The sequence below is a fragment of the Nicotiana sylvestris genome, chromosome 11 (assembly GCF_000393655.2).
Source record: "Nicotiana sylvestris chromosome 11, ASM39365v2, whole genome shotgun sequence".
Classification (NCBI taxonomy): Eukaryota; Viridiplantae; Streptophyta; class Magnoliopsida; order Solanales; family Solanaceae; genus Nicotiana; species Nicotiana sylvestris.
Window position 1 is genome coordinate 17992963 of NC_091067.1, and position 17522 is coordinate 18010484.

The 17522-nt window shown below is 36.3% G+C and overlaps 1 protein-coding gene across 2 annotated transcripts; it reads left to right on the forward strand.

Moving 5' to 3' along the window:
- Positions 1–229: 229 nt before the first annotated feature.
- Positions 230–6107, forward strand: LOC104239041 (actin-related protein 2/3 complex subunit 3). 2 transcript variants are annotated; one of them, XM_070162796.1, is made up of 6 exons: positions 230–467; positions 1778–1879; positions 2032–2111; positions 3070–3178; positions 3259–3528; positions 5421–6107. In XM_070162796.1, exons 3-6 carry the CDS (start codon positions 2109–2111, stop codon positions 5561–5563), a joined length of 525 nt encoding a protein of 174 aa, XP_070018897.1. In that variant the 5' UTR covers positions 230–467; positions 1778–1879; positions 2032–2108; the 3' UTR covers positions 5564–6107. The 2 variants fall into 2 exon arrangements, with proteins under 2 accessions (XP_070018897.1, XP_009791878.1); XM_009793576.2 differs by lacking the exon at positions 1778–1879 and having other exon boundaries at positions 231–467.
- The last annotated feature ends 11415 nt before the right edge of the window (positions 6108–17522 follow it).

Sequence of the window (17522 nt, forward strand, 5' to 3'; positions counted from 1 at the left end):
TTGCTTGATTTCTGTTTAGCTATTTATGATCTATCTTGCTTTTGATTAATTGAAAAGTAAAAAAAATATTGTTACATGTTTAGTTTCCAAGTTTTGATGCCCTTTGCAAAAGGAAAAGAAATTCACAAAAAATAGATGTCTTCCTATTAATTAAGTTTTCTATAAATGAGTATTTTTCATTAGTATCTTTCTTATATTTTTCCCTGTATGAAAGTGTGAGTGGCAAAAATAATATTAACTGAATAACACTGTAAGGCCAACTATTTAAATATTTGAGCACAAACAATTGGGCCAGTGGGGTTCCCGTTTGAGGTTGTCCGGTCTTACCCTGGTTTTCCGGCCGGTGGTTCCTCTGTGTTAATTTTGATCGTATGTCAATCGGCGGCTCTCAGATCTGTTCCATTTTTGCTTAGACGTCCTTGTATATTTTTAAAGCTTCCAAGGAAATCTGATTTTGCTCCTCTAAGGTCCATTCTTAACTTGATCTTTTAAATTAAGTAGTTTCTGTTCTAATTGTATTTCAAATCTTGCTTTAGTTGATCTTTGTGGCTATTTTGTTGATCGTGATTCGTTAGTTGAACTAGTACATATATTGAATAGTTTTGTCGAATCTGATCCTAAATTTTTGAATGGAGATTTTAGCGGAATACATGCTATTAAGAGTTGGAATATAGGCCATATCATGTTTGTTTTATTTTTCCTTGTTATTTGGTTTTAATTACTCATGTTTGCTGCATTTCCGTAGATTGTTATCTGCTAATTGTTCTTTCGTTCCATTACTGGATCGCACATGTAGTTGGATAGGGTTGAAAGTTTTTAAAAGAGAAGAACCAAGTGTTTGACATAAGTCATGAGGTGCTGGCTATTAAATGAAAGTAAAATTGGGTTTAACATGTTTTATTCTTTACTTTAATTGTTTAAAATAGCTAGGAGCATGTACTAGGTCGTCACACATGGGTAGGCAAATCTAGGACATGATGCATGTTTGTATTGGATAAGGTGAAAGGTTGTCCCCTAGTTAATTATTTTTGCCAGGGGAATGTAAACGAAGGCCAAGAGTGAACAACTTCAAGGAAGTGTAGTGTAGGATAATTTAGATTTATTTTTATTCTTTTTCCTTCTTTTATTAGGTTTGAACAATCTTGAACTTTTTATTTGTGTAATTTTGTTTGTGTTGTCTCAATATTCTTTAAAGCCAACTTGATCAAGTATGCAACCATTATTTTGCGGGACTTGGGGAATATCTTCTCCCCAAGGAAAATGAACCTCCTTAACTATAATTTTCTGCTTGCATACTAGTTTTGGAGTCAAATGTGATTTTAGGGGAAAATTATATTTTTAAATGGTGACTTAGTACACCAAAATCTAATGTCAAGTGGTGACTCTGGAAAAATCTCTTTGAACACAATATTTTTTTTGAAAAAGGAAAAAAAATATTGTGTTCAAAGAGATTTTTCCAGAGTCGCCACTTTCACACAATATTTTGTCACTTTCACAACTGAAAACTCTTTTGTTCTCAATAATACTTTTATCTTCTTAAAGAGGTAAAAAAGGGGTGTGACGGAACCTGAGGCCTCATAGTTCTCAACCCACTTCATTGACCATCAGGCCACACTCTTGGGTGCAAATGTAAGCAAACAAGAGACACCTGTGACGCTTAAGATATTTTGAATACCCTTGACCACTGGTACCTTTCTATATTAGGAAATAATTAACTTTAGATTTCCTATTTTACCTTTAATAGCATGCTTTTATAACTACCGTAATGTCATGGCAGGTTTAATTCTACGAGTGTCAGAAGTTTTCTTTTTTTCTTAAACTCTGTCGAGTCAAACTCCGACACATAAATTGGAACTAATGGAGCAATTATCTGATCTAGGTGACGTGAATCTTCAATTCACATCCTTTTAATGTAGGAGTCATGTTAGTAGTTGAAGTGAATCTTCAATTCACGTCCTTTTAATTTAGGAGTCATGTTAGTAGTATTTCAATTACTAGTTCATATCTGATGCTTGATGTGTGCATCTGCAGATTGGTTTGTTAGCCTCTTTGACTAGAGAGTGTAAATTCCCCTCAGGTGGTACTAAACAAGATTTCTAGCAAGGAATATGGTATGGAAGCAAGCTTTCCTTTAAATATCTGCATTACTTTGACGACAGTTATCTCTTTGTCAATTGATAGTGTGATTAAGGCCATGCATGATGAAAATCACTGTTATCTCTTGCTTTGGTAGTTAAACTAGGACCTTTTTCATGGTTTGGTACACTAAGTGAGCTAAGTGACTTACATTTCATATGTTCTTCATTCCACTGTTATTCATTATGTAGACCTTGGTTTCAAAGTGAAACAAACAAATAAAATAAATGACAAATAGTATTATCATGTTTCCACCATATCTTGGCTATGAGGATTTGTTACTGGCCGACTACGTGGGATCGATTGCGGTGTTTTCTTTGATTTGTACTCCCTTCAAAAGTGTATAGTTAAGTGGTGGTAAACAACAGGATAACCGATTTGGAGACAGTGGACCTGATACGATTCGGATACACAGAAGTGGAATAATAGTTAATAAAGTGTTTTAAAGAAAATAACATGATAGAAAGTCCAAACCTAAATTGAAGAACAGGAAGAATCCCAGGCTCTAATTGAACGTCTATAGTAATAATTGACATATGAAATCAATCATCCCCAAAGAACGACAAGAAACAACCAAAGATATAAGGATTTATAGAAGAAAGAATTACCTTCAAGATTCAAGCTTGATAGTAATTCCAAAGTTTATTCCAAACACAGAGGATTACAACCTCACGAAGATTTTTATCAATTTTAGTCTTGGAAAAGGTAGACGTTCCTTTTGACCATTCGTGATCTTGTAATATGCTCTGTGATATCCGGGGTCATATGAGCTCTCTATTTGTGTTCACTCTGAATTTTCTCTGTTCAACTTCAATGTATATCTCCTTTTCATTTAATCCACTCTTTTCTTTTTGTTTTACAGGGTGTCTTAACTCTTAACCCAAAACAGTCAGCCCCATTTAATGCTAAGACCTGATTTTGATTCAATTGCAGGTTTATCACTCCAGTTTTGTTGACGAGGAAGGAATTAGTAAAGCTTGTGGATGCCCTTTATTACCTCTGAAAAGCCATATAAAGGGACCTGCTCCAGTTTCAGAACAAGGTTAGTCGTGTGAGTCTTATCTCTCCAAGGGCAATGTCTATACATTCTTATGGTTTGATGCTTATCTTATTTTTGAGCAGATACAACTGATATTGTGGATGAAGCAATCACATTCTTCCGAGCAAATGTCTTCTTCAAAAACTTTGATATTAAGAGCTCATCTGACAAGCTACTTATCTATTTGACATTGTATATCAACATCGCTCTAAAGAGGCTTGAAGGCTGCAGAACTTTAGCTGAAGGAACCAAGGCTATCATCAATCTAGGTCTGGAAACGGTTCCTGTACCTGGAGAGTCAGGTTTTCCGTTCCCAGGCTTATTTACTGCTGCCCAATCAAAAAAAGAAGCAGGTAGATTGTTTAATGAACTAAGCAACCCTCTTTTTTCTATGTGAATAAACCACCAACACATGACTTCAGTTGATTTTGAGTTCACTATTTTGCTTCCATTTTGTCTTTTGAGATTCTAAAATCAAAACAAACAAGTTCACAGCTTATAGTTCTGCAGTTATTATATCCAAGTCTAATTTTGCCAACTTCTTCTGGAATTTCCAGTTACACTACATTTGAATGCTTGAATCCTAACTTTTTACAACATTGCATCTGATTCTAAGTGGAGAAAGATTATATGAGAGCTGGAAGACTTTCTTAACACTTAATAGGGTAACAAAACTTGGGATCAGCAATCTCTATCTTAATAAGTCAATGTCGGTTGATGGAGCAAAAACACTTCCTGGTCTCAATTTCGGAAAAAGGAAAGGGCAAAACAGAAGACTTTTGGGAACTCCATTTTCTCTGTGAGTTTGATGTGCTTTATCAATTTTCCGAGCATCGGATATGCAGACGCTGTCAAAACTGCAACCTTTATTTTAGTCCATTTTCCTCTTTCCTGTGCAGCCTCCAATCTGAAACAACATAGCAAACCTTGTCTTTTTCTCTCCTGTCAATCTTCTCCTAAACCATTTTAATTCCTCCTATCTGAACTCTCTAAATTTCACAGAAGGTTCCATTCTGGTTTTGATGGAAGGTTTGTTTGTCTTTGTACAACCACTAATTGAGAGTTATGGCCTTGTATCTCTGTTTTCCATGCTAGGATGGTCCCCCGACTAATTTAGTAAACGTTGGATTAAAGGAGTTAAATACCTTGAGTTTTTCTTTACACTTTGTATACAGGTCAAGTCCTGCGTGGGTATTGTTCTACTGAAATTGTATTCTGTTATAAAAGAAAAATTGGACTACCAAGAGACAACTCTGTGTAGTAGTATTGGCTCCAAAACCTGTCAACTATGGCACTCCTTGAAAAAGTACTTCCGCGAAATTAGGAGAACCCAAGCATGGGTGTTAGTGGCAACTCAGAGCCCCTCAATGGCTTCTTTTGAAAAAAAGAAAGAACATCGGATATGCCAATAACCATTATGATCATAGGAGTCAATGAATCTGATCATTAGCAGTCTGTCAGAAAATTGTTGCTACCAATTTGGAGATCACTTGGGTCGTTCTATGCATTGATGTCTAGCTTTTCAAGCTCCTCCTATGGCCTCAAATTGTTCCAAAAGTATATGAACTAGTATTATTTTGGAGGAGGAATCTGATGGGAGGAAAGAGTTGCTTTGTCTTGGTCTAGAAAATGAATTCCAGCTTAGGGTCTCTGAAGTTGACAGATTGATCAGGTTTAGAAAGTGAAATGGCAATTTTATTTTTATTGTTCTCATAACCATTTTTTCCCTTCCTCTTTTCAGCTAAATATAACTGTAAAATTCTTGTTAGAATAACTGGAAAACCTCTTTATTTTACGATCTATGTGAATGTTGATGTGCTATATTGCCCATTTATGCTGTCACGCCTGTTTTGAAGCATATAGTTTTATTGTATATTGGAATTATTAGGCACATCCTTTATCATGAATTTCCTATTCTTTTTCTCCTGTTGGGGTATATTGAAATGGTGTAGCACCTCTTTTGGTGACATCTTTGCAATGTTTGGCAACTGACTTCCAAAAGGATACTTCTTGTTATATGGACTGTAACATAATGTCTCTTACTTTGTTTCACTTTTGCTTTAATCGGCATCAAGATGCCATTTTGCATTCGTTCTATCTCCTCCGAAAACTGTATACCTCAGATATTAGACGACATTTACTCTATTTGTGGTCTTGTTCTTTTTCTTCTTTTCCATTGTATTTGTATGGCTCTCAGCTTGATGGTTTTTAATCTTTTTGTTTGGGTTGTCACATTTGAACTCAGAACTATTCAGGAATTACCTAAGGCAAATAAGGGAGGAAACTAGTGGGAGATTATTAAGTGTTGCTTATCGACATAATGGAACTCCTAACAAATGGTGGTTAGCATTTGCCAAGAGAAAGTTTATGAACATGGTTCTTCCTTGACTAAGTTTCTGGTGTTGACCAGAGCTTCAACTTCTGCAGAGGGTGATTTTGCTGCTACAGAATTCGTAGTCTACATAGTGGTTGGTTTGTAATGAACAATGGCTGGTGATGCACAATGTTTTTCAGGACAAGACTTTCTATGGGAGCATCTAATATGCTTATCCAAAGAATTGCTTTTGTCTCATTTCATGTGTTATCAACGAATAATTGAACCGAGAACGCATAATATTACTTTGTGCACTTTGTAGATTACTCTACTTGTAATTGCTCAAGTAGTGGGCATTCATACACTCGACTCAACTTGTTTGGAGTTGAGGCATAGCTGTTGTTGTAATTGTAATTGCTTAAGCTATATGTATTATTAGTGTAAACTGTGTGAAAGAAGTGTGCACCAAAATGACCCAATTTGCAAGAAAGGGATTTAGACAAAGATATCTGGTGGGCCAACTAGATATGTGTCTTTCATATTCAAGTCATAAAAATGTATTTTGATGATGTTGAATCAAATAAAACAATGCCAAATACTGCTTATGTCATTCGGTTATTCTCAAGAGTTGAAAACGATATTTTGTAGCAAATTTCTATTTTTTTGGTGGATAAAAGTCTGATTGTTCATTAGTCATTCCGATTTTGGAAAAATTGACAAGGTAAACTTTGGTGACCTTGAAAATTCTTCTCAAATTGACATGGTTGTTTACAGGCTAACTATGGACACATTCTTGTGTGATTTGTGCATAAGCTGCCTTTACCCATGCAGTCATGTATGGTCCTTTGCCTCTTTTTTCAGAGGCAGAGTCAGAATTTTAACATACACACCAGCTCAGTCCCTAGCATAGTCAACCATTGTATATAGTCGAGTTTGTGCACCTTCATTGTATAAGTTGAACCCTATTTGGAAATTGCATAGGCTCAAATGAGATTTATCATGAATTGTCTAATTTTACACTGGCTGTCACTTTGCCACAATCCTCCTCCTTTATATGAGCTTGGAACATGAAATAAGAATAAGTTCGAACAACAACATTTAAAAGGGAAAAAAAGAAACTAAAGAAGAGAACATCATTATAAACAAGAGGAATTTTCATAAAGCACTATCTTTTAGTAGTAATTAACCATCTATAGATACCATTTGCTATATTACGGATTATAGATATTTTTTCTGTGGTTATAAGATGTATTTGATGTATTTAAGCTATTGTATTCATGAATATAGTAGCAAATAGGTATGAATCAAGGAAGTCAGGCTAATCAGTTGTTGTATTCGAGTGTATTCGACTGTATTCATGGAGTGAAACATGGGATTACAGCTGGACAGATTATTGTATTCGACTGTATTCACAGCGTGAAATAGGGGATTACACTGTTTTTAAAACAGAAAGTGAATCAATTAACATAATAGACTCCTAATATAACTCAACAAACTCAATTATAACACACAAATTTTGTATTTTCAATTATAAAAAAGATTCTCAACCGAAAAATACCCCAAAAATATAGCAATATTTAGAGAAATTATATAATACATTTGAATACATAAATTATATTAATTAAAAAATATATATGAATACATTCATGGCATATAACGAGACAGTGAATACAATGAAATACATAGAATACAGCGGGATACATTGAAATACAATGAAAAAAAGGCAGTAAATACAATGAGATACATGGAATACAACGAGATACATTGAATTACAATTAAAAAAAGACAATGAATACAATGAAATACATGAAAATACATTGAAATATATTAACAGAAAATCAAGTTGATCAGCCCCAAACTCCGTCGTCTTTGTTCAAGAACAAACCCTTATTTCCGGCGAATCCGCCGTTCACCAGAAGCCAATAGTGAAAACGTGCCGCCTTGGTCCGACGATGGTGCCGGAGCCGTTCAAAATAATCCACAAAAATATACTGTATGATTTTGTTGAAAATCTGAAGACATTACCAGTGAATTTGACGGCAACTTGGCCAGGTGGATCTTAGACAATTAGATCTGAACGATGGCCAGAATAATAATTCAATCAAACTAAAAAAATGAGAAAAGAATTACAGGAACAGATCCAGAAACATTCTGATTATCAATTGCGGTGTAATTGCTGGACATTCAAAGATTGGAGCAGTTGAAGATGGCGAATTGATAAAGAGGAAACTTACTGCTTTCATTATTGAATAGCGTATCAAAGTAGAGAGAGAAAGAAAATATTGTAACTGAATAGCGTATTTAATGGCTTAGGGGGTAGGAGGTATCTATAGAATATAATTTTTTTAAATGGTATTTATTTAAAATAAATAAGGTGTTAACCTTTGCTATAGGAGGTAAAAATTCTTATAAACAACAAGCAAACATATCTTGGGGCAAGTGCACATATAACCATTATCAGGGATGCTATTTAGAGATTAGCCACTACTTATTTTCTCTTAAATTTTTAAACCAAAAATCTTAACTTCCGGACAATTTACAATATTTTTGTCCTGAAAATTTGAACTGAAAAACTGAATTCAAGATGCACTGCTAATTCCTAAATAACAGCCTTTTAGAGTAGCTACCTGGTATTAGGGGTGTCAATGGATATTCGAAAACCGACTAAACCGACCGAACCGTACGGTTTTTATATAAATATATAACCGCACCGATAATTAGGGTAGGTTTTTTATTTTATAAAAATAAACCGAAAAAATACCGAACCATACTGAATAAATTTTACATGTAGAAATTATATTTATTTAGTAAGTTTAAAAATAATAATGCATTAAATTTTCTTTGAGCCTTGGAATTATGAAAACTATTACAATCCAACAAGTAATTAAACTTAAAATACTAATTCCTAAAACCTATTATGCTACTTCTACTTAAACTAAGTTATTTCAAGTATCTTTATTAGCAAGACACAAAGTATTCTAGCGATTATGAGTAGAAAACTACAATGTATTGAATATGTTTCCTTTCATATAATTTAGATTTATCTTTTTGAATATTTAATCTTCAATTGACTTTATTCTTGAGTCCTAGCTTGGTATATCTTTCAACTCGTGTGATTAATATTTTCTTTGCCTTTGTTTGATTTCTTTTGCGCTGTTATAGAATAGTTGATGGATCTATACTCTAGCCATCTTTTTTTTAATTCATCACCCTTTAAACAGTAAAAATGTCTAGAAAGTTTTTCTAAGTCCTATAAAAGAACGTATGTTATTGCAATTCTACTTCTACTGGTAAATTATATGATATTAAAAAAATACCGAAAATTAACCGAACCGTACCGATACCGAAGAGAAACCGACATGATTGGGACGGTTTCGAAAAGTCTAATTTTGGTTATACATAATAGAATAACCGAAAAATTGGTATGGTACAAATTTTATAAAATAACCGGCCGAACCGAACCATTGACACCCCTACCTGGTATCATTTCTACACATATCTTGCTGGAATATACCAAAAAGGACATTATTTACCAACATCTAGCGATTTTAGTCATGCTACCAAAAATTACCACTGATTAACAACATTCAAAAAACATAGGCAAAAGAGATTGTTTTTCAATGGGTATTGTTGCAATTCATTGAAAACACATAGATGAGGCAATATACAAAATTTGATGAAGTTTGAAGGTGAGTTAGACTAGTTTGGAGTCAAAGTTCATTATCAATAATATAAATATTTAAAAAATAGGGACAAAAAAGGATTTTTTTTTTTTTAAAGAAAAAATTACAAGAAAATACACGTGACTTCACACCATAATAAAAAATGGCCTGTGTTTTTAAGTTTTACCCCACTTAGCCCATATTGTACATATTTTAAAAGCACTAGCAAATTCAAAACATATGTTCTTACAACTATTGCTTCTAAAAGCTATGGAGTTAACATTGTGTTCTCACAATCATTGCTTTCACTCTATCTTCTTCTCACATCTTCTGCAATGCTTCAAGGGGCCGTGTATTTTCTGCTTCTCCCCCTGTGTCACCTGGTTGCATTGTAAAAAATTGAAAAGTAGCAGTCCATCATTGAAGGTCATTCAAAGCTTTTGAGATTGTTAGTTGTTTGGATTGGGTGTTGTTCCAATTAATTGAAAATATCAAAATGAGTTCAGAATTTAAATTTGAAGTGATTTGGAGTAGATTTGAGCAAGATTTGAGCTAAATTTCAGAAAAGACGCAAGGAAGAAGACGAAGTCAGTTTTCTGTATAATTATGTATAATAGTGTATATGAGTATATAAACATATATTATACACTATTATACACCTTTATACAAGCGTATATAGACGAACTTCTTCCACGTTTTTCAGTTACAATTCTTGTTCAAAACCTGTCCAAATCTCCATTAAATGACTTCAAATTTTATATACAACCTCCTTATACTATTTCTAACAAGTCTAAATAACACCCACTCCAAATTTCTTACAAAATCAAATTCGGAATTTAAACCCACGCATATAAGCTTGTTAAAAATCTAATTTTTACCATCCAAATGAATTTGGTTTATTGAACTAATATTTGAGTTACAGTTACTGTTTCGAAAATTAACTTAAAAGCTTGAGCAATATTTTTTAAAAAATAAATAGTAATTTCGAGAACCTAGTGGAGTTGGATATTGAATCTTAACCTATTATTTTTGGGCTAATTGGTTGTAAATTGAAACATGAGCTATGAAATTGAAAAGTAGGGAGCCCAGTTGTACTTATGTGAAATTTTTTATTTTTTTAATGGGCATGGTTAGAATTTATTAAAAACATATAGATGAGACAATATACAAAATTTGAGCAAGATTGGAGGTGATTTAGACTGGTGTGATATCAAAATTTGTAGTTAAAATCGAATTTAAAAGATTCTTCTACGACAAATGTATCAAAAATGTATCACGTATATATCTTATACACATGTATACATGGATGTGCATGTGATACACAAATGATACATAGTGTGATACACATATCATCTTTTCCATGTTCATCTTCTACTTCAAATTTTCAATTCAAACCACCTCAAAACTCCACCAAACCCAATCTATTTTTGCTACAATAACTAATTGGCTAATATTAATAGCATTTGAATATTATTAATAATATTTTATGAATTGACTAATTTTTATATAAGCTGCTTATAAAGGAACATAGCTGGTAATTTCATAACTTAATTATTCATCTAATAGTATCTGTATAGCTTAGGCTTACTTAATTGGTGAGTTGCCTCCTGCTCTAATTACTTAGGAGTCGTTTGGTTGGAATACGAATTATACCGGTATAAGTTATATTGGGATAAATTATGCTGTGATTAGTTATGTTGGTATTATGGTTTATCCATTATTTAATATGTTGTATTAAGAATGACAATTGCATAATTTCTAAGAAGAAAGTATAAGTTATACCGGTGCTAATTACTCCACCTTATATTTTATCCCGGTTTGCTAACCAAACAAAGTATTAAGGTGGTATTAAATTTTTATACCATCCTTATGCCTTCTTATACCTCATACCAAACGACCCCTTAAAAGTTTAAGTCACACATGAAAGAATGCGAGGAATAATTATTGATTTCTTGGGGTGAAACAAGGTAAAAAAAATTACTCTCTATCTCCATTTTAGATGATACGCTTTCCTTTTTGCTGTAATTCAAGAAAATTGTATTTTTTAATATATTATAAGACTCTTTAATTTGAAATTTTCTATTTTATCTTAATAATCTTCTCTTATAATCATATAAATATTATTTTTACACCAAAATTGAATAACAATTAAATTTGTATGCGGTTTTAAGGATTCGTGGTTTGATTCAACACAAATAATTAGAAATATTAGACAAATGCATTAAAGATGAAATAAGCAATCAAACCAATTGCGATGTTATGGCCAAGCCTGAACTTAGACTGAACAGTGACCTCACCCCCAATTGGACCCTCAACTCGAGCTCAGTCGTGAATGAAGAACAAGATAAGTGAACAAGAACTTAATCAGTAGCTAAAAGGCAGAAAATAAACTTGTATTACTTTGATTCGCGTGTTACAGTGTTTGTTACAAAAAGGTAAACTTTCCCTTTATATAGTAAGAGTATGGGTGTTCAAAACCAAACTAAAACCGAAAACCAAACCGAACCGAAACTGAAGCTTAATGGCTTATTGGTATCGGGTTAACGGTTTAACGGACGGAAAACAGATTAAATTTTTTTTATTAACGGCTTATTGGTTTGGGGGCAGATTATTCAATTTTCTTAACGGATAATCCGTTAACCCATTAAGAATATACATATATATATATATACATATACATATATATATATATATATATATATATATATATATATATATATATAATTTTTATCCATATTACTGCTCTGGACAATTGTACGAAGTGCAAAGTGAATTGTACTGATTGCTTGGAAATATTTAATTAGCCATTGAGTCTCTTTGATGTGTGTATTCTCCTAAATCCTAATCACTTCCCCACTGGATACTAATAATCAGTATTAAACTAATAAAATTTACACTTTATACATTAGGTTCAATCTTAACTAAGTTGTTTTTTTTGTTTTTAACAGTTTGTCATCTTCTTAAACAACAAAAAATCTGTTCAAATAATACTGTTGATGTATTGTGCACTTCTCAATCCCTTATCATCCACTTGAATATAGTATGGGAAGATAAAAGAAGTATTTGATTCTAGTAATATGGTCTCATGGTGTAATTTAGTTAATATATATATATATATATATATATATATATATATATATATATATATATATATGAGAAATGTTGACTATATTGTTGTCTTGGGGATGTACTCCCCAACACTGTGTTGAAGTATGTTAAGTTTCAATCAACTGAAACTAAACCGATAACTGCCCGATAATTGCCCTATAATAGCTAAACCAATACCAATCCTCCCGATATCTTATCGGGTGGCTAGCGGATTGATATATTTAAAAATCGATAACTGATAAGCCAAATTGTTAAGAGTAAATAACCGCTCAATCCACCCGATAAGGAGCCCTAAGTAGGAGAGTTGTATCCCTAGTGTAAGTCTAAAAAGGATAAAAATCTTCCTTTCTCATTAATTACTGATCCATAACCGATATCAAGCGTGATCCACGTCATGATATATGGTTGGGTGCGAATATCACGACTCTCTATCCGTCGTGTGTAACCATTTACCGTGTTTCTCAAGGACTTAGAACTCATTCTTGCGTGTCACTTCGCCATTCCCGATGACGAGCATATTGTTCACTCTTCCTGGGACCTAATACAAAGAGTCTCTAACGTCGATTACAATCTCGTGCATCCATGCCCTTCGTCCGTTTTCTCATCAGAAAATTAGGGTAGATATTACCCCCGATTTTACCCGTACATGCATAGTCCCCTCGTTTTCTGAAGATTAGACTTACCGAAATGATGGGAAGCGATAAATGAACCCCAGTTCCTTCATTCGTACATTACAAATGAGATGACGGATAAATTGAAATGTACCATTAGTCGCGTCGTTCTGACTTCGGACATGTGTCAGTCACCGGTTGACTGTCCTCGAATGCAAAACATCACGCATTGACTGTTTTTCCTCTATAAAAGCTTCGACCCCTTTTCACTTTTTCCACTTTCCGATTTTAGAATTTACCCGCGAATTCTCTAATTGCTTTTAACTCCTCCAAATCTTCATACATTGCTCCTCGAAACTTCATATCTTCATATTCAATCCTCATACATTTTCTTCGGATTTTCAACTCAGACCTTCATACCTTTATACCATCTTCAAACCTTTATATTTTTCTTCAAAACTTCATATTTCCCATATTACAATGGCAAAAACCTCCAAGTCAGTGCCTCAGCAGGCTGCTCCTTCATCTTCCCAACTGGCTACAAATGTCGAGGTGGACGTTCCCAAGGTGGATCAAGAGCCCCCATGAAGAGTTTCGTACTCGGGGGCTGTTCTATCGGGAACGACTTCCACGTCGAGAAAAACTCTAGTGAACAGGACTGAGATGATGTAGCATGGTCCGAGTCCGAGTGGACTATAACCAGGAGGGTAAGGATGTGGTCGTCCCCGGGCCCAATAATGACATCACTACTCACGTGGAGGGGTATTAAAGTGTTTAAGAATACCCCTTCATGCTTGCCCCAGTGGACCCCATAGTCCTTACTTTCTGCAAAAGGTACGAGGTATGCCTTGGGAAAATCCACCCGTCCTTGTGGAGGATCATGATCCTCTTAGTCATTTTGTGAACAATACTGAAGCTCCTCGATTCACCCTCGACCACCTACTTTGCCTATACAGTCCCTGAATCTTCTGAGGGGGGCTAATCAAGCTCGTCTGCCGAGCAAGCAAGGCTCCATTCTCGAGCATCGATGAAGACCGAGATAGAGGATGGCAGGGAAGGTTCGTTCGGGTGAAAATCAAAGACCTCATCCCTTCTGAGTTTCTGTCGTTCCCCGAGAAGTGGAACGCTTCCCGTAAGCACTTTCCTTCTCGAGTATTTGTCATTTTTTTTGTTTTTTCTCTCATTGCCTATGTTTGTCGTCGTGCAGCTGTTGCCCACATTCCTAATGTAGTTCCCAGCTTCAAGGAGTGGATTGAGGGAATCTACAAATAAATGCCATATTCCGAGCACGCATGGCGCAAGCTCTCAAAGGGCAAATAGGAGGCTCGTTCCCATGGTGAGGTTCTTCCCCGAATAACTTTTTTTATACTTTTGCTTACACATTGCTAAGCCTTCTTTTTTATTATAGGTTTGCCCAAGACCACTGGACTCAGGCTGTTGGATGAGGACAAGGATCCGTCCTCGCTTGTCGAACCCTCCGCTTTGGGATAGCCTGGGGCTGCTGTAAAGGAGGAGAAGAAGAAGAAGAAGAAAAGAAAGTCCTCGGGTTCCCCAGATACCAAGGCGAAGAAGAAGAAAGTGACCATAAGGGTCCGAAAAAACAAGAAGAGCACCAAGTCCAGGGTGTCGAACTCTGATTCCCTCTGTCGATCAGGGATGATCCTGAGGATGATGACTTTTTTATGGCTCATGGGTCGACCCTTAACGAGGGGGAGCAGAAAACAATTGGAGAAGAGGATCATGAGGTCGATCCCCTTTTAACTCGGGAACTAGAGGGAGAGACGGAGGCTACGGCCCGCCGGGAAGCCACTCCTGTACCGAAGGAGGCAGCCGATGTCATTGACATCCTGGAGACACCCTCATACATCGAGTCCATGCTCGAAGAGCCCAAGCAGGCAAATAGAAGTCAAGTAAGATGGCGTAGGGCCCAGACGACTCCCTCAACATGTTCTTCGACTGCATGGATATGGCCGCATTGGAGGATTTTTTAGGGTTATCACTTGGAGGTCCCGAAAAAGGATGTGCCATCGGGAGTGGGTGAGCCGAGTTCTAAACCAAAACTAGTGAAACAATTTCCTGCTCCGAGCACGGACCCTGAGCGCAAAAGAGCATTTGTTATTATGATCTCGGAGGACGCCCGGGTCCTATCTCCTCCGGTGGGAACAACTAGCTACCTTCGATGCCTGGTTACCAAGGAAGACCAGGCGAAGATGAACAAGGTGGGCATGTTGATCCTCTTCAATGAGGCGCAATAGGCATGAAACGGGTAAGGCGTCGACCCTTTGTACCCCTTTGTGGTTCTTACTTGGTTTTTGATGTGCTCTATTTAACTTCATTGTTTTTTCAGGCTTCACTGCTTCATCACAAAAGCTTTCTCAGGTCCCGCTTGGATATAAGCCAGCTCGAGTTCGAGCTCAAAGAGTAGGTTCAGAAAAAGACATGTACAAGGCTCTTAGTGAGCAGCAGGACGAGGCCCTCAAGGACCTCCTGATTCTCCAGTCCGAGATAGAAAAAGCCTAGAAGGAGCCCTCGACCCTGAAGTGGGAATACACCGACCTGGCTAAGAAGGTAAAGATCTTTGAGGCTAAAAACGAGCAACTAGTCATGTTGGCTAACAACACAACTTCGCAGGTCCAAAAGAAGATACCCTGATCGACCAGCTTCGGGCTGAGATATATAAGGTCAAGTCCATAACTGAGGTGTGTAAGGGTAGGATGGATCTGCAGGCTTCGGAGAAGAAGCTGCAAAAGCAGTGCTGGCATCGATCGAGAACCAACTTCATGTGGTGAAGGACTAAGCCAATAAGTGGTCTTGGCTAAATGATGATCTCCAGGAATAGCTGAGCTCGACCGTTACGAAAAGGGATGCCCTATGGCAAGAATATGCTGCACTGAGGTCCAAATTGGATGCCAAGACTCGCTTAAAGACGAAGTCTGAGTACATAAAGTGACTATCCCAGAGAGATACTCTCGAAGAGATCCATGCCCGAGGTTTTGACCTATCAGCCGAGAATGAGGAAGATAGGAGACTCGAGGCTAAGGCAAATGAGCTCTACGATCCTGAGGGTCCCGAAAGCTTCGAGGGTTCCAATAGTTCTAGCGATAAGCCAGGGCCCGGTGAAAACCAGGCATAGATGCCTTAGTTCTTTTTAAATTTTTCCTTATGTATTTTCTTGTTTATTTTGAGGCCGTTCTATTGTGCCTTTGTCTCTCTCTCTCTCTCTCTCTCTCTCTCTCTATATATATATATATATATATATATATATATATATATATATAATATTTCCTTCCTTTCCATGGCCTTGTCTTTACTTTTCCAGCATCTACTTGCAGTTTTCTATTTGCGTATTATTTTTAATGCCTTATCATAAAATCAGATGTAATTTTAGAGCATATGTTTTTCAGAGTTTCTAATGGAGCCTGACTTTGATGCAACTTTGGGTTACTTGTGGCTTCAAATCCTCAGTAAAACAAAAGGTTTTTAAGATGCTTAAGTGTTTTTAAATGATGTTTTTGCCGAGGGTAACCTTTTAGTAGGTTTCGATTTTTCGGAAGGGCCTTACCTTCTGGTTATGAACTTTGGGCGTCTCTGAGCCATTTTTAGGGAGGTCGTAGCCTTTCATATTTGGTCACCGCCTGGTATGTTTGGTGCCTCCAGGATTCGGTAGACCAGATCGTCCGAATTTTCACCAGGCGACAGTTCCCGAGTAGGGGTAGCCCAAGGGATAAACAGTCTACGATTAGGGGTAGCCCATGGGCTTTTAGGACCCAGGATCGAAAGAGCAAAATGCGGAGTAATAAAGTGTAAGGGAAGTAGAAATTTCTTTCATTGCTTAATATGCAAGGTACATGATCGAAGGCGCATAAAAACTTGTGTTGTGGCTAGAGTGGACTACGTGGGCACGGTTCATATGACCATTTGCCCCTTACAATGAATCCTAACCACCAAGCCTTAGCGTTTAGCACATAATTTTTTTTCCCTTGCTAAAGATCTTAATCCTAGGGTGATGGCCCCCAATATTCGAGGCCAAACTTGTGAGGGCTCGGATGCTGTTAATCTGATGCAAACGATCATCGATTCCGATTTGAGACTGGTCTTCAAATCTAAGGTAACACGTTTTACTATTGCCTCGTTAAAAACCTTGTCAAAAAACCCACTTCGGGACAAAATCGGTTCAATGGAAAAAGAGTGCTACACGTGCTTTCAGACCTAAAAGCCATATCCGTCCTTGGACGATTACCTGCATACGTTAGTCAAATTTATAACAAAATTAAAAGGGAATTGAGTTCGTACCTTAGTAGTAGTACCGCTTTAAGTGTGTCACATTCTAGTTGTTCGGTAGTTATACACCATTTCCGGCTTCGAGTTTATATGAGCCTTTGCCAGTTATTCCTACAACTCGATATGGCCCTTCACAATTCGGGACCAGTTTCCCTTCATTCGGGTTCCTGGTGTATAGTGTGACCCTTTTTAATACTGAGTTCCCGACTTGAAAATGTCAGAGGTTGGCTCTTCGGTTATAGTATCTTTCTACTTGCTGCTTTTGGGCAGCCAACTGGACCATGGCGGCCTCCCGCCTTTCGTCCAACTATTCCAAGCTCGTGATCATGGCCTCGCCATTTGACTCTTTGGTAGAATATTAGAATCTGAGG

Bases quoted from the DNA above. Each gene is read 5' to 3' on its own strand.
- LOC104239041 (XM_070162796.1), top strand. The intron at 3,179-3,258 runs GTTAGTCGTGTG...ATTTTTGAGCAG, and splicing joins TGCTCCAGTTTCAGAACAAG to ATACAACTGATATTGTGGAT. The intron at 3,529-5,420 runs GTAGATTGTTTA...ATTTGAACTCAG, and splicing joins CCAATCAAAAAAAGAAGCAG to AACTATTCAGGAATTACCTA.